This window comes from Molossus molossus, unplaced genomic scaffold (genome assembly GCF_014108415.1).
Source record: "Molossus molossus isolate mMolMol1 unplaced genomic scaffold, mMolMol1.p scaffold_m16_p_1, whole genome shotgun sequence".
Lineage (NCBI taxonomy): Eukaryota > Metazoa > Chordata > Mammalia > Chiroptera > Molossidae > Molossus > Molossus molossus.
Window position 1 is genome coordinate 86,145,667 of NW_023425344.1, and position 24,148 is coordinate 86,169,814.

At 39.0% G+C, this 24,148-nt stretch overlaps 1 protein-coding gene across 3 annotated transcripts in view; it reads right to left on the minus strand.

Annotated features, from left to right (window-relative positions):
* Positions 1-24,148, minus strand: part of COL25A1 (collagen type XXV alpha 1 chain) — a 512,404-nt gene that overhangs the window by 21,294 nt on the left and 466,962 nt on the right. For 2 of the 3 annotated variants that reach the window (XM_036266125.1, XM_036266107.1), the window contains 7 exons: positions 16,041-16,064; positions 15,375-15,419; positions 11,385-11,429; positions 8,796-8,876; positions 7,647-7,709; positions 6,964-7,014; positions 4,372-4,398 (listed from right to left, as the gene is read on the minus strand). In XM_036266125.1, coding sequence (XP_036122018.1) covers positions 4,372-4,398; positions 6,964-7,014; positions 7,647-7,709; positions 8,796-8,876; positions 11,385-11,429; positions 15,375-15,419; positions 16,041-16,064 — 336 coding nt within the window. Of the gene's footprint in view, positions 1-1,054; positions 1,136-4,371; positions 4,399-6,963; positions 7,015-7,646; positions 7,710-8,795; positions 8,877-11,384; positions 11,430-15,374; positions 15,420-16,040; positions 16,065-24,148 lie in introns of all 3 variants that reach the window. The other variant, XM_036266116.1, reaches the window with a different exon arrangement.

The following is a 24,148-nucleotide window of genomic DNA, read 5'->3' on the forward strand; positions in this document are numbered from 1 at the left end:
ACTCACATGTGTTATAGAGGTTTTATGCCTGAGGGCCTCCATTGATCTAACTGGAAAGATTTAACCTACATTCTGATACAAGGCTTATATCACTCATCCAATAAATGAATATCTATTGAGAATATCTTACATGCCTGAATTATGTAAGATACTGGTTAGCAAATAGAGTACCTAGTACTTAGGATACAGTACCCACAGGGAAAAGAAAATAAGTGGTCATCAATTTTTAATGTGTAAAATATGTGTACGATTATTTCCTATTAACAATTTCATGTCATATTTTAATAATGTAATCTATAATGTTCTTTAATGACTTTTATCGGCATTCACTGAATAGACAGCATAGTAAAAGCTTGCAACTAAACTCTCATATTCAATAACCACTTTTTAAAAATCTCTTTTTAGTTGTAGAAAAAAGGGCTGGTGTAAAGTGTACGAAAGGTGGAAATCCCCTTTTTCTTAAAACAAAATTCTCTAAACAACTGCAAAATGCTTCTTCCGTCCTATCCACTAATGCCGCAATAATTTCTTAAGAGAGCATTTCCAAAACAAACAACATACAACATTCAGACCACAGTATGATTGATTAATGTAAGGAGCCACAGCGCTAACCTCACGCCATCAACAATGGCCAATGGCATACCTGCCACCAACAGAGGGCTACGGGTTGGGTGTGGACGAAAAAAAAAAAAATTGAAGGAGAATTTAAAACTACACTAAATTATAAAACCGTTTGGGAGAAATTATGAAATTATCAGCACAATATATTTTCAAAGAGGAGGGTGGTGGGAGAATTGTCAGCTTTCAAAGAGGAAGGTTGACATGTATGTAAATGAAGGACAAAACACTCATGGCATTGTGCGTTGTGGGCTGTTTCTCCTGTAGAAGGGCAGACATCAGAAAAAGAAATGGCTGAGCTCCGTCCTAACACAAGGTGTTCTCCAGTTACAAAAATCCCAACTATACGACAGTCACTGAGTAAACCAGAGTTGTTGCTTAAGGTAGAAAGAAAAGTCTGAGATTTGCACTGAAATGGAAAGTTTTCTTTACTTACTGGAAGACCAAGGGGTCCTCTGTCACCCTTTTGACCTGGTTCACCCTTCAATCCTTTAACACCATTTAACCCTGGTTCGCCCTAAATGCAAAAGCAAATGCCAATTTTGGTTGCTATCACGGGCGTTTCAACTATGAGAGAAGAGAGCCAGTCTCTGACATGGTTGCAGATTCCAGTTTTAGGTAACAGCTGAGTCAGGCTAGATGTGTCTTGTATCAGTTCGAAATTAATCCAAACATTAAAAAAATTAAAACTGAAACTGAGAAATAATATTCTAGGAAACAAAACTCCTCAAAAAATGTGCTCTTTACAATAAAAAAAAAATATATATAACTGAGTTCCTGAATTTTTCAGTTGCGTATCAAGGAACTTTGTGTCACGCTACATTGTTCTGACCAAGCAAATCAGAGCCAACCAGTGGAAGATGCTGAAGGAGATTCAGTAACAAAAAACCTACTCTGCTGCATGGAAAACTGGAATATGCAGGACAGTGTTATATACAGACATTTTAAGCCTTTAAGCATTTTGCCCAGGGGAATGAGCTAAAAATATAGCAGCTGATGTTTGAAGTAATGCCATTTAGTGAGTCCTCATTCACCGACATTGCCAAGTCAGGTCCCTACATGGATTAATCAATAGAGTAGACAGCAAATAGCCAATCCCAGAAGATGATAGGAAGATCACAGAACTTACATGTAGTATGTTTGTCTGCCCAATGTTTGAATAAAGAAGGTTTGAATTTAGCTTAGGGTGATATTACAAAAGCCACGGGAAGTGATAAATTTTGTTGACTGTGTTTTTTGTTTTTTTTTTTAATCTAAGACTACAGTATATCTATTTTCTATCAGCTGCAGCAGCAGCACGGTAGAAATAGAGTTTAACTGGTTCACTTTTCAACTTTTAAGCACAGACATTAACTTCATCAAGAAAATCTTGAAAGATCTGAAAGGTAGATGATTTCAGTCTCAAAGCCCTGGAGTCTCTGGCTGGGGTGGAAGTGGGGAGAGGTTATGTCTACACAGCAGGAGGGTGATATTTTCCCCATTTGTCTGATGAATGAAATCAATGTGGTGCTTGTTAACCATGCAGTGTCCAGGGCCCCACGCAGACCTTAGTAGCACAAGAAATGTGTATTTTTTATAAGCCTTCCAAGTGATCCTTCTCATCAGGAAAATCTGGGAAACAGCTCATCCTTAGAACTGTGTTATATATTTGAACTTTCAAAGGGGGTCACAGATTAATGAACACAATTGGGCACCACCTAGTGAAATTTTGGGATTCTAAACATAGGACCATCACAGTGCTGCCACTATAGGAAATCCAAATGTGCTGTGGTGGTAAAGCATGATCCTGGGAATGTCACAGAGCTAGAGTTAGTGTGAGGTTAAGGCCAAGGCTCCACAGTCAACTTCAGTTCACTTGTCTAGACTTTAGATACGTGGCTTTGTGTGTGGGTGGTCTTTCAGTAAGTGATCTTGAGATGATGGATAGGCAGGAAAGCCTTGGTAGACTACGAAATTCTTTGGTGAGGAATCATGCATTGATCGAAATGGTCATTAATGGAGAAGGTGAGTGTATAAACCATCTAATTCAGTGGCAAAAGACCAAATTTCCATATTGGACCTAAATTCTAGTCTTAGATCTGTCATTTAATTAGCAGTGTAATTTAGGGTAAGTAATCTAAATTTCCTGGGCCTATAATTTATCATCTATAAAATCAAAGAATCAGCATAGGAATTCTATGACTTCTTTAAAACTTTATAAAAATTCTCTGAAGTCTGTGATTTAAAGTACAGTTAAAGTTAAGTGTAGGCAAAAAAATCATTTTTAGATATCAAAAGAATCTTGGGCATCTATTAATCTAATGGTAGTAGGATATATGAATCACTCATGGAATTAAAAACACAGTCTTGATGGCGTTAGCCTGAGTTGTTACGATTAGGCTGGTCTTTAGGGGTGCCTGAACATCCAAGGAGAAGCCAAGAGTGGGAAAAGAGGCCCAGAAAGGTTATATAACTACTAAGACCACAAAGCCGGTAGATGGGCTCTCTCTTCTGACCCCAGAACAGTGCTCTTACCCCAAAATATAATCCGTGATTTTGAGATAGCCATTCGCTGGCCTTATCAGAAAGTAACGTATTCGATGAAGACTAAAGAGGCATGAATTCTTCCCATGTTGGGGTGAGTCACCTGCCTGGCCTTGAAAAGGAAACTCAGATGTCTGGGGTCAGACCAATATCTCTGCCACCCCTAGAGCTGAGTCAGCGGGAGGCAGTCTCCAGAGGGCTAGGTGGGCTGCCTTTCTGGTTGCTAGTGCCAACATTGCCTTATGTGTTCTCTCACGCACGCCTCACCACTGACGCGCATCTAGTCTTCTGTCCAACAGCCTTGAGCACTAGCTAAATTTGTCTGTTCAGAACAAAGCGTTAAATCACAAGATAAGAAAAACAACGGACACTTATTGGGTGCTTAGCAACGACTGCACCAGATATTTTGCTATGAAATCATGACAACCCTGTGTGGTGAGTTACCTAGTTGAGTAAATGCAGAACCGGTGAGGGTAAATAATCTGCCCGAGGTAACACAGCCTGTCGGGGACAAAGCTGAGATTAGAACATGGTTCCTCATCACACAGGTTCCCTGGAAGAAGAAGACTGTCTTTCCGGGCTCACTGCATCCTCCAAGATGTCCTCTTGGTTTACACACAGACAGAGAACAGGTGGAGACCGTTTTCACAGTACAAGCTGCATTAATGCTGAAGAGGAAGGGCCACTCTCCATTGTTCTCTTGTTAATCCAGAGTACTCTTATGTGTCTCAATGTGTGTGGCGTAATCTTCCTCTCAGTATAGCACACCGCATACCCCCACTCCATTCTAGGCCAGTGACCTCCGGGGGAGCACAAAATTAAGATGCTGGATAGTCAAAGCCTTTAGCAGTACCTGCTATATGACAAGCAAGGAGTATCAATAACACCTAAATGTACAACCAAAGATACTATAATAAGAAAGCTGGACTAGTCTGACAATCTCATCAGATTTACTTCTAAATGGTTGATTTTGAATATATTATGATTGTAACTTACACAGTTACAAGGAAAAACGGCAAAATGAAGAAATCATTCATCTCCAGGTGATATCACTTAAATTTGTTCTAAGTCATTCTGTGCTGTGAAAGTTAAACATCTGGATACTTAAAGGCTTAAAGATTATCAACATTCTTGACAAGTAAATAAGACAGGACAGACATGCTTCCGTCATGCTTCTCCATGATTAACAAGGAAACAGAAATCAAATAATCAAGGGATTTGTTAGATTACCTTTGGTCCAGGAAGTCCATGGGGTCCCTGAAAATGGAAAACACAGCTTTTAATTAAGAGCTGATTCCGTTTCCCAGCAGAAGTGATTATATGAAGTAACAAAAGAGATGTAAACGAGAATCTTTCTGTTTGAGCTACAGCTAGAGGCCGGCCAGGGGGTGTGACTGCCCCGTGGAAGCTCCTTCCAGCTTCTGGACTGCGCTGTCACAGGGAATTTAGTAACAGACATTCTTTCTGCTAAATACCTGCGAGAGGGAGGGAAGAATCTGAGAGGGTTCTAGGAAAGAAAAAAAATAGAAAGAAAGGTATTGTGTATCCACACTACTCCTATGTCTCAAATCGCCATTTAAAAACAATATGTAGGTAGAAAATGTGAGATACTGTATGAATTTATATGGAATACAGATAGGCCTCAAAAGACAGAAATTTGGCAAAGAAAAGTCCCAGACTTTAAATACCGATGACGAGGAGACCATTTCCATTACTACCTGCTCTAGACCTGGGTGTTGAGGATCCTAAGGTAGGGAGGAAATGCAAAGATAGTTGAGTCTGGAACCCTGTTGCATCATGTGTTTAATTTAAGACTAACAAAAGGATTTCAGTGCAGTGGTAGTAAGCATTATTACTTAGAACATATTTATTTTTATAAAGATGAATTCTTTTTTTTTTTTTTTATCCTCATCCGAGGACATTTTTCCATTCTTTGTTCAGATTGAGTGGGAGGGAAAGAGAGAGAGAGAAACATTGACGTGAAAGGGACACATCAAGTGGTTGCCACCCGCACGACCCAACCAGGGCCGGGAACAAACCACAACCGAGGTACGTGCCCTTAGCGGGAACCGAACCCAGGTCTCTCTGGACCTCAGGCCGACGCTCTAACCACTGAGCCAAACCAGCCAGGGCCAAAGATGAATTCTTCAAGGTTCTTGTAACCAATGTTTACCAATGGAAGGAAGTCCACTGCATGAATCAGGGCTTTCCGCCCATATTTTGTGGAAAATCTATATACAGAGACTAATTAGCCAACATAAATTAACTAAAGGTTACTGTGAATTACTTTCAATTTTCCAAGTAATTTAAATAAATTATTGGAGAGAGGAGCATTTAAATGCCTATCAGTAAAATCATACAACACTAGGAAAAATTTTTAACAAGGAATACATAGAAATTTGTCACATATGTGTACATTAGAATAATATTTTCTCTCTAGATAAGTTGTGAATAAACATTTTCAGGAAATGTCTGATATGTTATCAAGTGTTCTTAGCTCATTTTAGTTATGATTTAAAATTCTTTTAAACTAAGTAATTTGATGATATGAACAGGATATAGTGTTTTTAAATTTAACTTCTAACTTAAAGTGAAGGGAATATAAAAAAGCTAAAATTATGCCATCTGCTTAATTTTTAATAAACTGTTTAGTTTTTAAGAAAACAAGGTCAATTATAACTCTTCGTGGGTGACATAGAAACGGCAGTAAGAAGTAGATGATTGGGCCCTGCTGGTGTGGCTCAGTGGTTAAGCATCGACCCATGCACCAAGAGGTCACCGGTTTGATTCCCGGTCAGGGCACATGCCCAGGCTGTGGGCCCGATCCCCTGTGGGGGGGACTGCAGGAGGCATCCAATCGATGTTCTCTCTCATCGATGTTTCTATCTCTCTCTTCCTCTCTCTCTCTCTCTCTCAAATCAATAAAGAAAAAAAACATTAAAGAAAAAAGAAGTTGATAATTGGGTGTGGGCTACGCTCTGTGGTTCAGATCCTTCCAATGATTCTCTTTCTTAGAGCACAGTAGGGGAAAGAGAGACCCACAGTTTATTTAATCTGTGTGATTGAAGCCATCTGGTTATTGAGACACCTTAGACATGAATGTAACCTTAGAGGCTGCTGGACTTGTCCCTATCCGGCCCCAGTTAAAAGCATTGGAAGCATCCGCTTCCCATGTTCTAGTCTTAACACAGCCATCATTAGGTGGACACTGGAGAATTACATTGGTTTAATAACCGTCTTCCTCACTGGACATAAGTTCCATGAGGACATGGTCATTGTCTACACTGGTCACTGAGGGATCCCTGCAGTAAAGATGGTATCTACCAAAGTACCATAAAGTACAAAGGAAAAGATGCAACAATGTATGTATGTCACCTGTGGAAGTGAACTTCAATTTTTATCATATTATTTTATAAATGTTCTTATCGAACATTTCATTAAAGCATCTTAATCTTTAAAGTTGGTTAGAAACATTCATTAATGGCTACAAAGATTAATTTTGTTCTGCTATCAATGGCCCAGAACAGGGTTTAAAACACTTTTCTGATGTTCACGTTGTACGGTTGGAGCGAAGCGCGCCAAATCTGTCTGTCTTCAGCTTTGCAATCACAGATCTACTCTGTCTCTTTCCAGCAGACGTGTATGGAGGAGTGAAAGACAACACCGTAAAGTCAGTACATCTCAAAGCACCTCGTATTTTCTGTCCATTCCACAGAGAGTAGTACAAAACACAAGCTGGCTATTTGGAGGAATGCTCTCATGTTTTCTCTAGTAGCATGCTCATAAATAAATGATTCCATTTTGAGGAGAAGAGAGACTTACCATGGGGCCTGGTGGACCATGGGGACCTGGTGGGCCTGGTGGGCCTATGATCTGTATGTCCAAAAAGTAAACATGGATTTGGTTACTTCATTTAGATAAGGTGGTTTGGCTCGTATCTTTTGCTGGGGTTCTGCTAAGACCATTAATAGTTACAGAGAAAGAAGGATACTGGAAGAAAGGATGTGTTCGATCCTCTAGGTTTAGACATTCCTTATGAGAACAACAACAAAAACTTTGAAAAACACAATTGTTTCACAAAAGCCAGAATAAATCAAAAGTACATTAAAAGAAAAGGAAGCAACTGATTACCAAGAAATGCTATAATACCACAAGCACTGTGGAACTCGCCGTATTTCACTAAGCAACAACAGGGCTCTGGAGGAAAAGAAGAACGTATGTTCTACATCCACAAAGCTCTACCCACAGCGTCGTGGGAAAACCATCGATTTTGTTTCCCCAGGATTAGACAGTCTTCTGAAAAATTGCTTTTAACTGAAACCTCTGAGACATTTTGTCTCCCATTGTACAAGGCCGACAGATATTTATTCTACAGTTTGACAAAACCAGAGGTTCATGGTCTTTCCACTGTTGATAAGCCATCTGGCATAGGTTGAAGTAGATGAGTAATAGGCCCGTTTTGGAGTTTTTCAGGAACCATAAAAGTTCCGCCGCCACGCACTTACAGAAGGGCCCTGAGGACCTGGCAATCCGGAGTCTCCTTTTTCTCCTTTCAGTCCATTGGCACCCTACAAATAACCAGTAAGAGACTTGAGCTGGTCAAGTTATTTCCAAAGTGTAAAGAACAGTTGAATTTTCTCCCCAAACCCACGGTCTTCTTGAAAGTTTTATATTCTATGCATGATATGTAAAAGCAGAATTTACCCTCCTACATTTTAGCCTCAAACAGCAAGCTTCCCCAGATCCCTGGACTGTGGGTGATACGTGAAACACAATATAAAGTAAACATAAACGGAGCGAGGCTTGACTGGTTCAACTTATACATTGCTGAACACATCATGTTGTAAATGTTACTTTTCTTTTTTATGGTGGTGCTCATTTTAAAAGGCAGAGGCCAATCTTTTAACTTTGCTGTCATTAACATTCATTCATACACGTCCCTGTTTAAAAAAAAATTAGGGCAGTGAGGTTTTCTGCATTTTTTCCCCTACATTTTTCTACAATTTCCCTTCCCAATTCTAGTAAAAATTATGGGGGAAAACTATAAAACACCATTCCTCCTGGCCACTGTGGCTCAGTGGATTGAGCATCATCCCATAGACTGAGAGGTTCAATTCCCAGTCAGGGCACATGCCTGGGTTGCAGACTCGATCCCCAGTAGGGGGCGTGCAAGAGGCAGCCAATCAATGTATCTCTCTCACTTTGATGTTTCTATCTCTCCCTTCCTCTCTCTCTAAAAAATCAATAAAAACATATCGAAAACAACAACAACAAAAACACCATCTCATAGTTTTCATACACATAAAGAGAAGACTTTCCAGAGTAATTTGTTTTTTAATCATTTTTGCATTTATTTTTAATTATGGTTTATTTAAAAATGATCAGTTATCACTATCTTATGCATATTAAATTAAAGTGACCAACTTTATCTATTTTAGTATCTTCTAGTGAAAATAATTCAGGAAAACATGAAGGTTTATTTTATAACTCATTTGTTTAGATACTTTAAAATGTGTTGTAGAGCCCCAGGTGTAGTAATTAAGCAATAATACCTCAAATTTTAAAAAATAAGAATATATATGAACCATTAAATGAGACTGCAGCTGGTAATATAATTCTTTTCTGATTATCTGAGTAGGAACACATAAACATACCGGTAATCCCGGAAGTCCGATTCCTCCTTTTTCACCAGGCGTTCCTGGGTCTCCCACATCTCCCTTTGAGCCTTTGAGTCCCTACAAATGATATGTTTGCAAGTAAGAATCATACTGACCCTTGCTCGTTACATCCCAGGAAAAACAGAATTCCAGAGCAATTTTGTCAATAGATGGGTCCTATGTGGAGATGATTCTGAATTTCATATTTAGGTAGAGTTATTTCTATAGCAACCATCTATATTCAATCAACACTATTTTCCTGTGTAACAGAATGGATTAAATGATAGCACTGAGGTCATATAAGTATGAAAAATACAGTCTTAGGTGTAGACATCATTTCTCCTGATTCCTTATTTATATGTGGCAGCTAATTCTGTATCACTGGTCCTGAAAACAACTGAATGGACTTAATTCTCAAAAGCACAATACACATTTGAAGCTGAACCTAGTGTTATAATAACAAAGGTCCAAATAAATTTCTCCCATCGCCCACTGTATCTGTTCTATCCCCTTTAAATGCAGGCAGAAGCTCCAATCACCACCACTTTCCAATGGTCTAATCTAAAAACAGGTAAATCATTCACTGTGCACTAACGCTCGATCGATGCTTAGAAATACTTCAACTTTTCCAGTGTATTTATTTTGTTCTCATGACATCGCTATGAGATGATCCAGGATGTTATTTTTATTGCCCTTTTATTACGGGGAAACACATAGATGTGCACTTTGAGTGCTAACAACTCTGAATTAGTGACACTAATACTGAAATTAACTTATGTTGTTAAGCATTTTCATTGAAGGAGAGGCATAATTTCCTCATTCCTCAAAACTGCATTCCTCAATGCCACGTGACCAGAGAACCCAGCTTTCAGCAGAGATAATCACAGTTATTATAACGAGGGGCTCGGAGGCTGCATAACCCGCTCATCTCCTCTGCACTAAAAACTATGTATGAACAGAAACATGTCCTGTCTTGTTACTTATACCTATTTTTAGCACCTGTTTCAGAATCACCCATTAGATGGGTGGGTGGGGGGGGGGTAGGTGCCTGGATGGCTAAATCAATCTTACTGGTTAACCAGACCCTGGTTGGTTTTAGGTCTCCAGTGATAGCAGCAGAACAGCCAACCCACTGGACATAGTAGCAGAAGAAAACCTTGTAAAGCCTACAGAAGAAAAACCCAGCTACTGGACAGGTAGGACCATGAAACAGGTCCGTCTGCATGTCAGATTATTTATAATGACTAGCAGTGGGAAAGGAAATATACAACCCGATTTAAAAATTCTAACGTGACCTCTGATTGATACAGAGAATCATCTAAAGTCTTTTTTTTGCCTTGGCCGGTTTGGCTCAGCGGTTAGAGCGTCAGCCTGCGGTCCACAGAGACCCGGGTTCGGTTCCCCCTAAGGGCATGTACCTTGGCTGCAGTTTGTCCCTGGCCCTGGTTGGGTCGTGTGGGTGGCGGCCACTTGATGTGTCCCTTTCAAGTCAATGTTTCTCTCTCTCTCTTCCTCTCTCTCCCTCCCACTTTATCTGAACAAAAAATGGAAAAATGTCCTCGGGTGATGATTAAAAAAAATAAAAATAAAAATAAAGTCTCTTTTTTAACCATCACATTTATTTTATGTGATATCATATAATTTCAGCATAAAACTCTGCTATTAAAATAACTTTTCTCTTAAACTTAATTTCTCTATCTAATAACTGTCACTTGAGATGTGTATTTTACTAACCATATCAAGAATCTCCTTGATTTCTTATGATTAATGTGATTTTAGCCATTTCTTGGGTAAATAATGGAAGGCCAGAAAACATCAAACAGCTTGAAACGAAGCCTGTGACCTGATTCTGAAATCTGAACACTGTCCACAATCTCCTGGCCAGATTCTTTTCAGTTTACAGGCCAAATCCAGCCCAAGGCTTGTTTTGGTACAGGCTGAATTTTATGAAAAAATGTTGAAGGGGTGTTAAAAGAAAAAAAAAAAAAAAAAGGGACATGCAACAGACACTGTATGTGGCCTGCAAAGCCTAAAACATTTACTGTCTGGTCCTTTATAAAAAAATGTGCCAACCTCTGTTTTAGGGGAAACCCCCGGAGAAACTGCCATAGTCTGCAAAGCTACACAGCTCTGCTTGCTTCTGTCTTTTCTAACGATCTGGAAAATTAGGTGTAATCTTTATTTGGGAAAAGAAAACACATGTAAGCAGCATCTAATTTTGTGGAAACTATGTCACTGATTTTCATCTTGAATCATTTATCTTCACTGACAAAAAATGGGCTATTTTTCACTAACTAGGAAATACCTTTACAAGGCTTAAAAATTCATAAAGGTATCACTGGTGGATTGATAAGGAGTCTTAAGACAAAAGTAAAACATCGTATAGCTTGTATGTTTCTGCAAAGAAAACTGTCTAATTTAAAACCAACTGCTTTTTAGAATTAATGTCGTCTCCGAAACAGACAGTGAAAAAAGAAGAGAGGATATCATATATCAACACGCATGGCTTTCTTGGCTTCAAACCTATAATGAAAGTAGTGACCAATAACAATGCTTTAAATGACAGTATGTATCTTTGAAAAGTACCTGCTCTCCGTCGATTCCTGGGACTCCTGGGGATCCTGGCTCTCCCTGTGAAGATAAAAATTGATGGCTTCCTTCCATTTATCATTGGTAGCATACTGAACTATATTAAAACGTTGCTAGTTGGTAACAGGGCAATTTGACTTTCAGCAAACGTATCATAACCCAAAATACTCCATTACGTCACACCACATATCTAAACTAAGTGAAATAGCATTTTTTTTCAATATTTTATATAACAATACTTATATGTAGCTAAGATCCAGTGTTTTTACATTTTCTTCATGTGAGATGCAGGTTAGAAAAAATTGGTGAAAAGAAACTGATAAAATCCTTTGATGGCCGAATACTATATTCTATAGCAACACCCTATATGCCTCAGTTAACTTTTCCCTCCTGAAAAATATGTATGATTTATCTTATTTTCCAATTTGAGAAAAGTGCAAAAACATGATAGTTGTCTTAATAAAGAATACAATGCAAAGCCCCGTACGTCCACAATATTTTAAGTGACACTGTTTGAACCATAGATAAAACTTCATAATGACTGTGGGCATGCTCCTTCCAGACAGGCCGCACTGAAGGCTATAATAAATCAGATAATGTCTTAATCCATACAAAATTACTTTTGGGCCAATTCAATTTCCTATACTATGCTAGGAATGCACTAAATTTACTATTTATACCATAATTTATTAGAATCCTTGACAAACCCCAAATATATAGATTTCTTTTTTCTTAACGAAAGATGTTCCATTAAAAACAAATTTAAACAATGTGCGAGAGATTTATTCAAACAACAAATGTCCAGCCACCTTTCAGTTGGAAAGGTACTGAACACATTCTTTGAAAGGCAAGATATTATTTTATACCAATGAATCATGTATTTGGATCCCCTTATAAATACCCCTTGTTTCCACATTGTGGAAACTCTGTAAAAACAGCTCTTTTGAGGGTTGAATGGCCTGCCTCACAGACCGAATTCCAAAGGAGCTGACTTGAGGTTGTATTTTTCTAGAAAGGCTTGTTTGGTGATGTTATAAACCACAATATTGAAATGGCGAGAGCTCTCCCCCTCCCCCTGTAAAAACTTTAACAGCTATTGGCCACAGCATGAAATTTGAGCTTTCCAATGTTTTAGAAGGCATGACAAACAAATGAAAAAAGAAAAAGAAAGAAAGAAAAGAAAGGGCTTTTCTTTTCCAGATTTCCTGCTCTTCGCGGTAGCAGCAAAGTTTATTTTGCCACAAACAAGCCTGCCGAGGTTGGATGCAACTGGCTAAGCCCTAGTTTCGTTCGGTCTGAATCCTTGTCAGCACTCTGGGTCCAATAATGAATGCTTTGCTAAACGTTTACCTTCAAAATGTAGCCCATGAGTGTTTAAAAGAAAAACATAATTCATGAGTTATTCATTCATCCTTCACCCATCAAAAGTAGTTTGCAGAGTTATTTGATGTGTAAGAAGTCAAACAATCCTTGTTTGATAAAGGAATGAGCAAGGCTAATTAAAAAAGTTCCCATCCAGTCTGAGGCGATGAGTCCTGAGTGATTTATATTTATATTTGATTCAGGCTGTATTTGCTGAGTCTTGGTACATCTCACCCCAATTATCCCAACCTTCCCCAAGAGAGATCATGGAAAACATAAAGGACTATATCAACTAACTCAAGACCTCAATTCAAGATACTTGTGAGGTGTGAGGGGTGGGGCAGAGTGACTACATAGTGGGGAGGATGGCGGGGTGAGAGGGGAGAGAGTGTGACTGACTCCCTCCTCTTGTCCCCCTTGTCTAGAAATTCATTTGGCCAATTTCTCCAGTCTCTCAGTTTCAGCTTGAAGTCATCCTTGACTTCCAAGGCTGAGACCTTGTTAATTTACATATATATATTTTTATCCTCACCCAAGGATATTTTTTGCATTTATCTTCAGATAGAGCAGGAGGAAGAGGGGGAGGAAGAGAGAGAAAGAAACATCGATGTGACAGAGACACGTCGAGTGGTTGCCACCCACATGACCCCAACCGGGGCCAGGGACAAACTGCAACCGAGGTACGTGCCCTTAGTGGGAACTGAACCCAGGACTCCCTGGTCCGTGGGCTAAAGCTCTAACCCCGGAGCCAAACTGGCCAGGGCTTAATTCACATCTTGATCAAAGCATTTAGTCTTATTTATAAATAATTGTGCCTTTTCCTGTCTATCTCCCTCCCCAGGCTGTAATCCTGATCAAAACCCCTTACTATACCTTAGTATTGTTACCAGATATTAGTGCTTATCACACAATAGAGGGTCAAAAATTACTGATTGAATAATTAAATTAATAAATGAACAGCAATTGGATTATTAAACAAAGGAGATGTATGTTTTAATGATATAGCCTTCTTGTCCTGGCCAGTGTGGCTCAGAGGTTAGCGCATCGGCCTGAGGGTTTGATTGCTGGTCAGGGGCATGTACCTGGGTTTCAGGTGTGATCCTAGCTCTGGTTGGGGTCATGCAGGAGGCAAACACTTGATGTGTCTCTCTCACATTGATGTTTCTCTCTCTCTCCCCCTCCCTCCCTCTCTTCCACTCTACCTAAAATCAATGGAAAAATATCCTCGGGTGAGGATTTAAAAAATGATATAGTCTTCTAGGCTAGGTGGTCCTTTTTGCTCCTGTGGGGTCAAGGGATGGGCACCCTTTGGGCTTCTGTGGGTGTTTGGGCTGTGAAGAAGAGTCAAGTCCTAGAAGCTTGGAGGTTTGCAGGTAATGAGGTGCATGTTTAGCACTGGGGACGATTTTGGTTATGGAGACTCAGTCAAGTGTGGAGATGAAACAAGGAACTTGGAGTTTGGTTGACTCTACAGAGAGGAACAAAGAATCTGCAGACTTCCTTCTAGGTTGTCTAGTCCAGCTCACCAAGATATTAAAGAATCAGAATCCAGGCAGACTTATTCACCGGGAACAAAAACTATGTACGACTGTGTTACATCTCTTAGGGACCAGAATGTGGTGGAGGAATAGAAAGTTAAAAATCTCAAACTGTACACTGTTATACAGGAAATCTGTTTGAAATTAAGGTCTATGTTCAAATATATTTTACATAGCCAAGGGCCTCAGTAATATTTTACATTATATTTCTTTTTATAATAGAAAAATAATTGTTTCTATGTGCTAGCTTTCTGTTCTTAAATATCTTGAAAGGGACGGGTACAACAGTGGGTGTGGGTGTGTGTACATGTGTGTGTATGACAGAACCAGCAAATAAACTGCCTTAAGAGGCATAAACAAAAGATGGATTTCTAAACTGCCTGAATTGCCTACAAAAATCCAATGATGAAAGTCATATTTCAACACTTGTAGCTTAGTTCTGAAAAGCCAGAGTCACTGGCCATGTGTTAACTGATCAAATAACTAAGCTTTAGTTTGGAGAGAGAAAGCTAACGCCAGCAACACATTTTAGTATAATCAAGTATGTTTCATTAGATAAGATTTAAATGGCAGAATGTCTGAATATATATAATATCAGGATGTGTTATAAAAATGACTGAAAAATGATTCCTAAAATTGTCATTGTGAACGCATCATGTTAAAGCTTCCCTTATTCTTTTTCTTACAAAAGAATTTGGGGGAAGGATCTCCTTTAGTGTTTGGGTAAATTTTCCTTCAAACCTCCTCTTTATTTTCCTTTCTTTAAACACCACATTTTGTGATTATTTACATTTATAATTTCTGAAAACCCGTTTTCCCTTTGTTTATTAATACTCTGTTTTTCTCAATGCTCCTCCTAAATTTAATGCCATTTTTATTTCTCTCCCTTCTTTCCTAATTTTCCTTTTTTTCTGATCCCTCTTCCTTCAGCCCAAACCTCAATTTCTGTTCTTACCTCCTTTAAGCAATATTGCTGATCTCAGCTTCTACAGCATTTTGTAAGATTGATTTTCAAAGATACAAATATTTAATATAGGGTTTTCTGCACCATGAGTGCTAAATGGAAACAAGTAAAATAAAGAATAACCTTTGGCCCTTGTAGTCCTTGAGGTCCAGGTGGTCCAGGGGGGCCCTAAATCCAGAAGAGACAAAGTTATAAAAGGTAGCTATGTCTACATATTTAATTTTATGCTTTGAAATAAGTATGCTACACATCTTCTAAATTTCTATCACAATCAAATATTCCCCAATACTGATTTGCAATGAGGAAAAATTTCACCAGTTACAGAATTATAAAAACTACCTACTTATACATAAAAACATTAATAAACATTTAGGCCAAAATAACACTGAAGATGCTGTTGAGTTGATTTGTAAGACAATGTAAAATTGCTGCTGTTGCACATTCATCTTCTTGGGTTGAATCAGCTCACTAATATTGTCTGTGTTTTCAGACACATTCCTCCCCCCCGCCCCCAACCAAAGGCTTTGATTTCCCAAACACTCAAGAACAAAACTATCTAATTAAGTAAGATAAGGCCAAAGACTTTTAAGAAAAAGAACTCTTTTTTTTCTTGACTTTTTCACTCAACAGATACAGTGATTCAACTGGGGCCAATGTGTAAAAGGTGATTAATATAAGAAAACATAAATCCCAGATAAAAGCAACTGCTGTGTTAGTAGCGTTATGAGCGGCATGCATCAACGTCAAACACAAAGCCACACCCCACAGAAACCATGCAATAGGAGTTACCGTGACAGTTAAGGTGGTAATCCTCTGTTGGGAAAATGTATTGATAAAGACAGAGTTACCTATTTTGTGTGTCAAAGTACAGTAATACATTTCTGAAATAATCAACTTTTTGAATATGTTTTGGCAAGACTGATATCTCATAAGGAATTGACAATAATCTGAGAGTGTATTATGCTGTCTTCAAATGTATATAATATACTGTAAATATTCTTTTAAACATTATTTTTAGAGTTTAAAAAAATTGGTGGATAAAGAGAAAAGAAAATATCAGAATTTTAATTCAGCTGATTTTATTTTCATTTAGTTACTTTTTAAAAATTTTATTGATTTGAGAGAGGGAGAGAGAGAGGAAGAGAGAGAGACATTTGTTGGTCCACTTATTTATGCATTTATTGGTTGCTTCCTGCATGTGCCCTGACTGGAGATTAACCCGTAGCCTTAGCGCATCAGGACGATGCTCTAACTGAGCTACATGGCCAGAGCTAATTCACCTGATTTTTTTTTTTTTTTTTTTTTTTTATCCTCATCCGAGGACATTTTTCCATTTTTTACTCAGATAGAGCGGGAAGGATAGAGAGGAAGAGAGAGAAACATCGATGTGAAAGGGACACATCGAGTGGCCGCCACCCACACGACCCAACCAGGGCCGGGGACAAACTGCAGCCAAGGTACGTGCCCTTAGCGGGAACCGAACCCAGGTCTCTGTGGACCGCAGGCTGACGCTCTAACCGCTGAGCCAAACCGGCCAGGGCATAATTCACCTGATTTTTTAAAAATTGTGTAGTAAAATACTACTAGAATAGAGCTCTATTCTATGGTACTTCAATTAGAGAAAACCAAACAATCTAATTGTGTGATATTTTTTTCTCTTAGTCTGTACTCCTGGTGTGCATGCACACACCACATCTAAACATAGAAGCTGAGATAGAATTCATCTAGTTTATTAATGTAAAGTGCTAGAGTTATATAAAAAATATACATTCTCTGAAAGTACAAATCTCCAAAATACTTGATCCCTAATACAGGAATCGTTTTTGTATTAATATTTTCTAGTTTAATTCTTGTGCTAAATGTTCTATAGGACCTATAACCAATGTCTGCAGTCCCAGAGGGGAAAACATTTCTCCATTAGGTACTCTAGTCCCAAAAGAGAAACAGTATCCATGTTCATGTAAACTTGTGAACACAGGTTTAACACCAGCCCTTTGCTTTCCACTACTCCATTCCAATTTCTGACTCAGGTTATTTTTGCTGTTTTTTTTTTTATTATTGTTGCTGTGAAAAATTAGCTTAACATTATCACACCTCAAACACCGAGTCTCTAGTGATATGATATCATTATTCCTTAGAAAACAATATATTTATGTATGTTACAAAATTTTTTTTCTTTTTATTGATTTTTAGAGAGAGAGGAAGGGGGAGGAGAGAGAGAGATAGAAACATGGATGTGTGGGCACTTCCGGTCAAGATGGTGGGTAGGTAAACGCGGTATCGCGTCCTCCCACAACCACATCAAAGTTACAACTAAACTACAGAACAACCATCATTCAAAACCGCCTGAAATCAAGCTGAATGGAAGTCCTACAACTACAGAATTAAAGCAGCAGCCACATCCAGATTGGTAGGAGGGTGGTGGCGAGATGGGCTGGTCCCACACCCACGTGTGGCGGATAAAAATCAGGAGGCTCCCGAGGCTGGGCAGGTCCTCCCTGAGGACTGAGGGGTCCCCTTCCCACACCAGGTGCCCCGCTCAGGGTTCCAGTGCCAGGAAGAGAAGTCCCCATAACTTCTGGCTGGAAAGACCAGCAGGAACTGAGGCTCAGGGAGGCTGAGGCGGCTGGAGCCCCAGGCAGCTCCCTAAAGGGCCCGCGCACGGACTTATCGGACTCTCTCCCTCTAAGCTTGGAGGGGAGGCAGCTCGAGGGGCACCAGAGACATACAGGGAAGAACTGAGCTGGTTGGCATTGGAGCAAGGGCTGGAGAGGGGGCTTTCTCTGGGACAAACATGCTGTCGGAGGCCTTTGTTCCTTTGGTGAGCCCTTCCCTGGGGTGGCAGACAGTCGCCATACCTGGGACTCCAGCAACCTGGCTCACACTGGTAGCCCCGCCCTGGTGACTCCCTGAGGCCCCGCCCTACCCAACTCTCAGGCCCACTCAAGCTGTTGCCAGTTGCTTGACCATAGGATTGGCCTGTCTTGGATCCTGCTTCAGGTTTTCCTAAATATTTCAAACAAGCAGCATCTGGTCTCAGCTACCCCATACCTCTCATTAAGTAATACACTGAAACAAACACAGGGAGGCAGCCATAATGAGGAGACAAAGAAACAGGTCCCAAATGAAAGAACAGAAGAAATCTCCAGGAAAAGAACTAAGCAAAATGGAGATAAGCAAACTAACAGATACTGAGTTCAAAGTACTGCTTATAAGGATGCTCAGTGAACTTAGTGAGGGCCTCAAGAGCATAAAAAAAGAACCAGTCTGAAATGAAGGAGGCACTAACTGAAATAAAGAATAATTTACACAGATTCAATAGTAGAGAAGGTAAAACCAAGAAGCTAACCATCGATTTGGAATCTAAGGAAGCAAAAAACACCCAATCAGAATAGCTAAAAGAGAAAAAAATCCAAAAAAATGAGGATAGTGTAAGGAGCCTCTTGGACAACTTTAAGCATGCCAACATTTGCATCTTGGGGATGCCGGAAGGGGAAGAGAGAGAACAAGAAATCAAAAACCTTTTTGAAACAATAATGGCAGAAAACTTCCCTAACATGGTGAATGAAACAGACATACAAGTCCAGGAAGCACAGAGTCCCAAACAAGATTAACCCCAAGAGGCCCACACCAAGACACATCATCATCAAAATGCAAAAGGTTCAAGACAAAGAGAGAATCTTAAAAGCAGCAAGAGAAAAGCAGTTCGTTACCTACAAGGGAGTTCCCAGAAGACTGTCAGCTGATTTCTCAAAAGAAACTTTGCAAGCCAGAAGGGAGTGGCAAGAAATATTCAGAGTGATGAAAAGCAAGAACCTACAACCAAGATTACTCTATCCTGCAAAGCTGTCATTTAGAATCGATGGCCATATAAAGACTTTCCCATGCAAGAAAAAGCTAAACGAGTTCATCACCACCAAACTATTATTATAGGAAGTGTTGAAGGGTCTTTTTGAAGAAAAAGATAAAATATATGAACAAACAAAATGGCAATGAATACATATCTATCAACAATTGAATCTACAAACAAATTGAACAGGCAGAACAGAGACAATCTCATAGATACAGAGAACATTTTGTTGGTTGCCAGATGGGAGGGGGTTTGGGGGGAATGGGTGAAAAAGGTGAAGGGATTAAGAAGAACAAATTGGTTGCTAGACTGACAAACTTCAAAGAGAAGGGGGTTGGGGGATGGGAGAAAATAAACCAAAGAACTTATATGCATAACCAATGGGCACAGACAACAGTGTGGGAAAAGGCACGAGGGGGGCGGAAGTGTGGAGAAGGGGGCCAATGGGAGGAAAATGAGGAACATCTGTAATACATTCAACAATAAAGATAAAAAAAATTAATTAATGAATAAATTAAAAAAGAAACATGGATGTGTGAATAAATGGTTCAATTGTGTACTCTACGATAAAATCTCTTATGGTCATTACAGCTTCAGAGAAAACATAGTAGGAGAAAATCAACCAGTAGTCCTAATATAAAGGCAAAATGACCACAAATTGGGGCAAGGTGATAAAAAAAAAATCAAGGCCCAGATTTTTCTACCATCATATCAATGTAAACTAAGATACCACTTACTTTATTCTAAGGGATTCACCTAAAGCAAGAGTCAAACTTATGGTTATGAGAAAGTTACTTCTTTTCTGTAGGTGATGAGTCACTTTAAACAGGCTGTAGGAAAATCACAGAGTAGAAATAATTTCTTTATCATTGCCTTACAATTACACGTTGCGATTTTAATTAGAAAACAGAATTGGAAGACTTCAGAAAAGGAAGGGAGCTTAAAATGTGAACTCTCGAAGGTTTTCTAACCTGTGCCATATATAATTCATTTTTCACCTAAACACAAAACTAATTGTTTTTTTTTTTAAATTTAAGGATAACAGCATATTTTATAATGAGTTACATAATAAAAGAATATTATTAATGGTAACTGAACTGACAGATGGTGTTTAAATGATCTTGTTAAATAACTATATTTGTGAGACCTAAACATTACACAGGGCAGGTTCCATCCGGTTAACAGAAGAACAAATGACAGAAAACAAAACTAACTTCTCAAAACCAGACTTTTCACTGCCACCCCGAAGCGCCGGGGTGCGGACATAGAGAGACGTCCTAAAGCTGTTTGCTCGCGCTGGACTTCTTATACCTGGTCTTCTACGTTAGAGCTACAGACACTAGCAGGATTCTCTCTTGAAGCTCAGTTATAATTTCAAAGCCAGAATTCTGGGAGTGATGAAGAGAGACGTGCCATTCTCTAGTGACCACGATGTGAAATGGGAGGCAGGAGTCAAAGCGGCTGTAAACTGGTTGAAGCCAGCGGGCTGCTTTGTAATTTATCCCCTGAGATACTTAAGTGAATCGCTTTAGGATTAAAGGTTATTTTCTTTCCTTCCTTACAAAGATGCAAGCTTAAAATCACCCATGATTTACACCAGTGAACAGGTTTAGTTTGAAGGGTGTTGAGGAATTTTTAAAGCTTGAGTAGGAAATGGAGAAATTTTACTACTAATTGAGGCAATGGAACCACCTTAAACAAAAATAAAAATAAGAGGCATATGGCAAATGTTCATGTAAATAACTTTCAATAGAGGCAACACAAAATTTTATATTTGTAATGTCATATTTTTATAACTGTAATATACTCTTATTTACCTAATTATCCTAGACATTTTTGCAGATTTTTTTCAAGAGGAGGCAATAGTGAAATGAAATCAGCAAAACTGTGAAAATCCATCACTGGTTAGAGAATTAGAAGAATAAATGTCTGCTACTTTCTTTCAATCTAATGGCGATTTAGTTTAGTTCATTTCTAGGGGGGGCTCTTAACCTACTAGAGTACATAATTAGAAAAAATTAATAGTTTTGAAGTGAAAAAAAGAAAAACCTATAAACTATTTACAAGCACAACATATACTTGCCCTAAGAAGCCCATATGAATAATAAACCTGTAGAGGTCAAGATATAAATATGAAATGTCTAGGATAATTAGATAAATAGGAGTATATTACAGTAATAAAAATATGACATTACAAATATAAAATTTTACTGTTGCCTCTATTGAAATTTGTTATTTACATGAACATTTGCCATAAGCCATTTATTTTTATTTTTGTTTAAGGTGGTTTCATTTCCACAATTAGTTGATTATGATGAATGTTGACTTGTTCACAGTCCTACAGAACTCAAGGTGAGAAGAGGAAACTGAGCACATATGTCCTTTCATATCAAGATGCAGGTGTCAGAATTTTAAATATGTTTTTATTGATTTTTTTAGAGAGAGAGGAAGAGAAAGAGAGATAGAAACATCAATGTGAGAGAGAAACATCAGTCAGCCGCCTCCTGCACACTCCCCACAGGGATTGAGCCCACAACCCAGGCATATGTCCTGACTGGGAATTGAGCCAGACCTCTCAGTCCGTGGGGTGATGCTCAATCCACTGAACCACACTGGCTGGGCTAGTGTCAGGATTTTTTTTTTTCCTTCACCCGAGGACATTTTCCCATTTTTTTGTTCAGGTAGAATGGGAGGGAGAGAGAGGAACAGAGAGAGAGAAACATCGATGTGAAAGGGACACACCGAGTGGCTGCCACCCGCACGACCACCCAGGGCTGGGGACAAACTGCAACCGAGGTACATGCCCTTAGTGGGAACCGAACCCGGGTCTCTCTGGACCGCAGGTTGACGCTCTAACGCTGAGCCAAACTGGCCAGGGCTAGTGTCAGGATTTTAATAAAATACAGCATGTTTGGGCACACTAGCAAAAAGTGTTCAGGAGCTCCTGAAAATAATCCTAAGCTTAATATCAGAATTTACAGACTCTTAGAAAAAAAATCTATTCCAAAAAAATCCTCATTTTACAGATGCAATCAATGCAGTATAGATCTGATGGCCCTAAGATGGCGTAGCTGATTAGTAGTAGCGGGGAGAGCAAAACAGAGATTTTCAGTTTTAGGCTAAGTTATTCCCTTTCTTAACTAACCAGTTTCTGTTAATGATACCATAAGTCTTTGCATTTCTGAGACAGAAATTGCTCCATCCCAGGCCTTGTTCATGCATAGGATGCTTTTAAAGTACTCTTTCATAATTTTTCAGAAAATGGTCAATAATATTGGAGCATTTCTTGGAAGGTAAGAGAATGGATACCTCTTAAAGATTTAGTAAGAATTATGGTGCCATTGGAAGCAGTATAAGGGAAATTTACAACATTGTTAAAAATTAAGTTAAAAAAGTATCCCTATATTTTATAAGAACTTTGAAAACATAGTAGGTGCCCCTAAACTTCTTACTCTGTTTCTCTCTTTCTTTACACGTGCGAATGAAAAGAACAGAAAAGTAGGCTGAACTGAACATAGATTCTGTAAAAAACTATTTAATGCTTTACTAGTTAAAAATGGTAGTTGAAGCAAAAGACCCATAGAAATGTAGGCTTACCATAATTAGAGAATGTTAGTAAAGTAATGAGGATAGAAAAAAACCCAAATGTAGAAAATAGCAAATATTTAAAACAACTGATTTGTCGTTTAATCATACAAATGCATTGTATATATGAGCTAAGTATAATCACTCATTCAACCAGCAAATTTATTTAATATTTACATCCAGGCCTGGGGGATGCAAAGTAGGCACAAGACTTGTTTCCTGTCACCAAGCAACTTCCAGTCAGGCAAGCAGCAAGACTCAAATAATTTATGTGACTTAAGAGCAATTAAATGTTAAACTGCTGAGCTCTTGATGGCTAATGGTTAAGAGGATTAAGAGGAGGAGCTCATGGGGGTGGTGGCAGTGGATTGTTGGAGAGGATTTAAGTGGATAAAAGAAAGGAAAGAAGAATGGATGAACCCAGCAAAAAAAGAAGGACTTTTATGGACATAATCAATATGACCATTTTAGGTGAAAATGTGTTGTGGAGAAACAGAAAATTCTGTACAGGAAAGACAGGATTATAGAGCTTTAACAGTTAGATGGAGAAGTTTGAGCTTGACAGAGCAGGTGAGGGGGTCGATTTAGGATTCTGAGAAGACCGAAGCCATCAAAATGGCAGAAATTAGGAAAATTAGCCTTGGAGTGATATACAGGGTGAATCAGACGTGCAAGGAGGCACTAGGTATAAGAATTGGTTGAGGGCTTACTGCAGCGTTAGACCTGAAATAAACAGGTGGGAATGGACAGAATGGGAGGCAACCTCAACAGATACTTTGTACAAGGAAACAGTGGCATCTGCCAAGATATAATGGGTGGAGGACTAAGAATAATTTAAAAGTAACTCTAAAGTTTCTATCTTAAGAAATTCAGTGACTTATGGTATCACTAACAGAAACGGGTTAGTTAGGAAAGGGAATCACTAGGTAGGTGGGAAAGGCAACCCGTTTCATTTTGAGTCCCAGTGGACGGTGATAAGGCAGAGGTGCACCCAGAGAGGAAATATCCCTAGACAGCTGCAGGTACATGCAGACCAGACACAGCAATGAAACATCTGGAAGCAGCCATGACACACAAGAACATGGAGTGACTGCACCAAGAAGAGAGCAGAGATTTGAGGATACCAAAAACTAGGCAATAGACAGTGACACTGGAAAATGCAGAAACAGAGTGATCGACCCAGGAAGAAAACTGGGAGAAATGAGAGCAGAGGATCAGAGAAACCAGGAAGGCAAAGTTTCAAACGGAAGATGGTTTAGTGTCTGTGTCATAGAAAAGTCAAGGGTGGTAAGAACAATGTGCCTGACCTAGAGGTTATTAGTGACCTTTTTAGAAGTTACAAGAGAATAATGATAAACGGGCTAGAATGCAGGAGTCTAAGCATGAAAAGGATGAATAGGAGACATGTCACGCAGTTTATGGTTTTCACTTACTGGAAGAAAAAGATGTGAATTGAATGGTA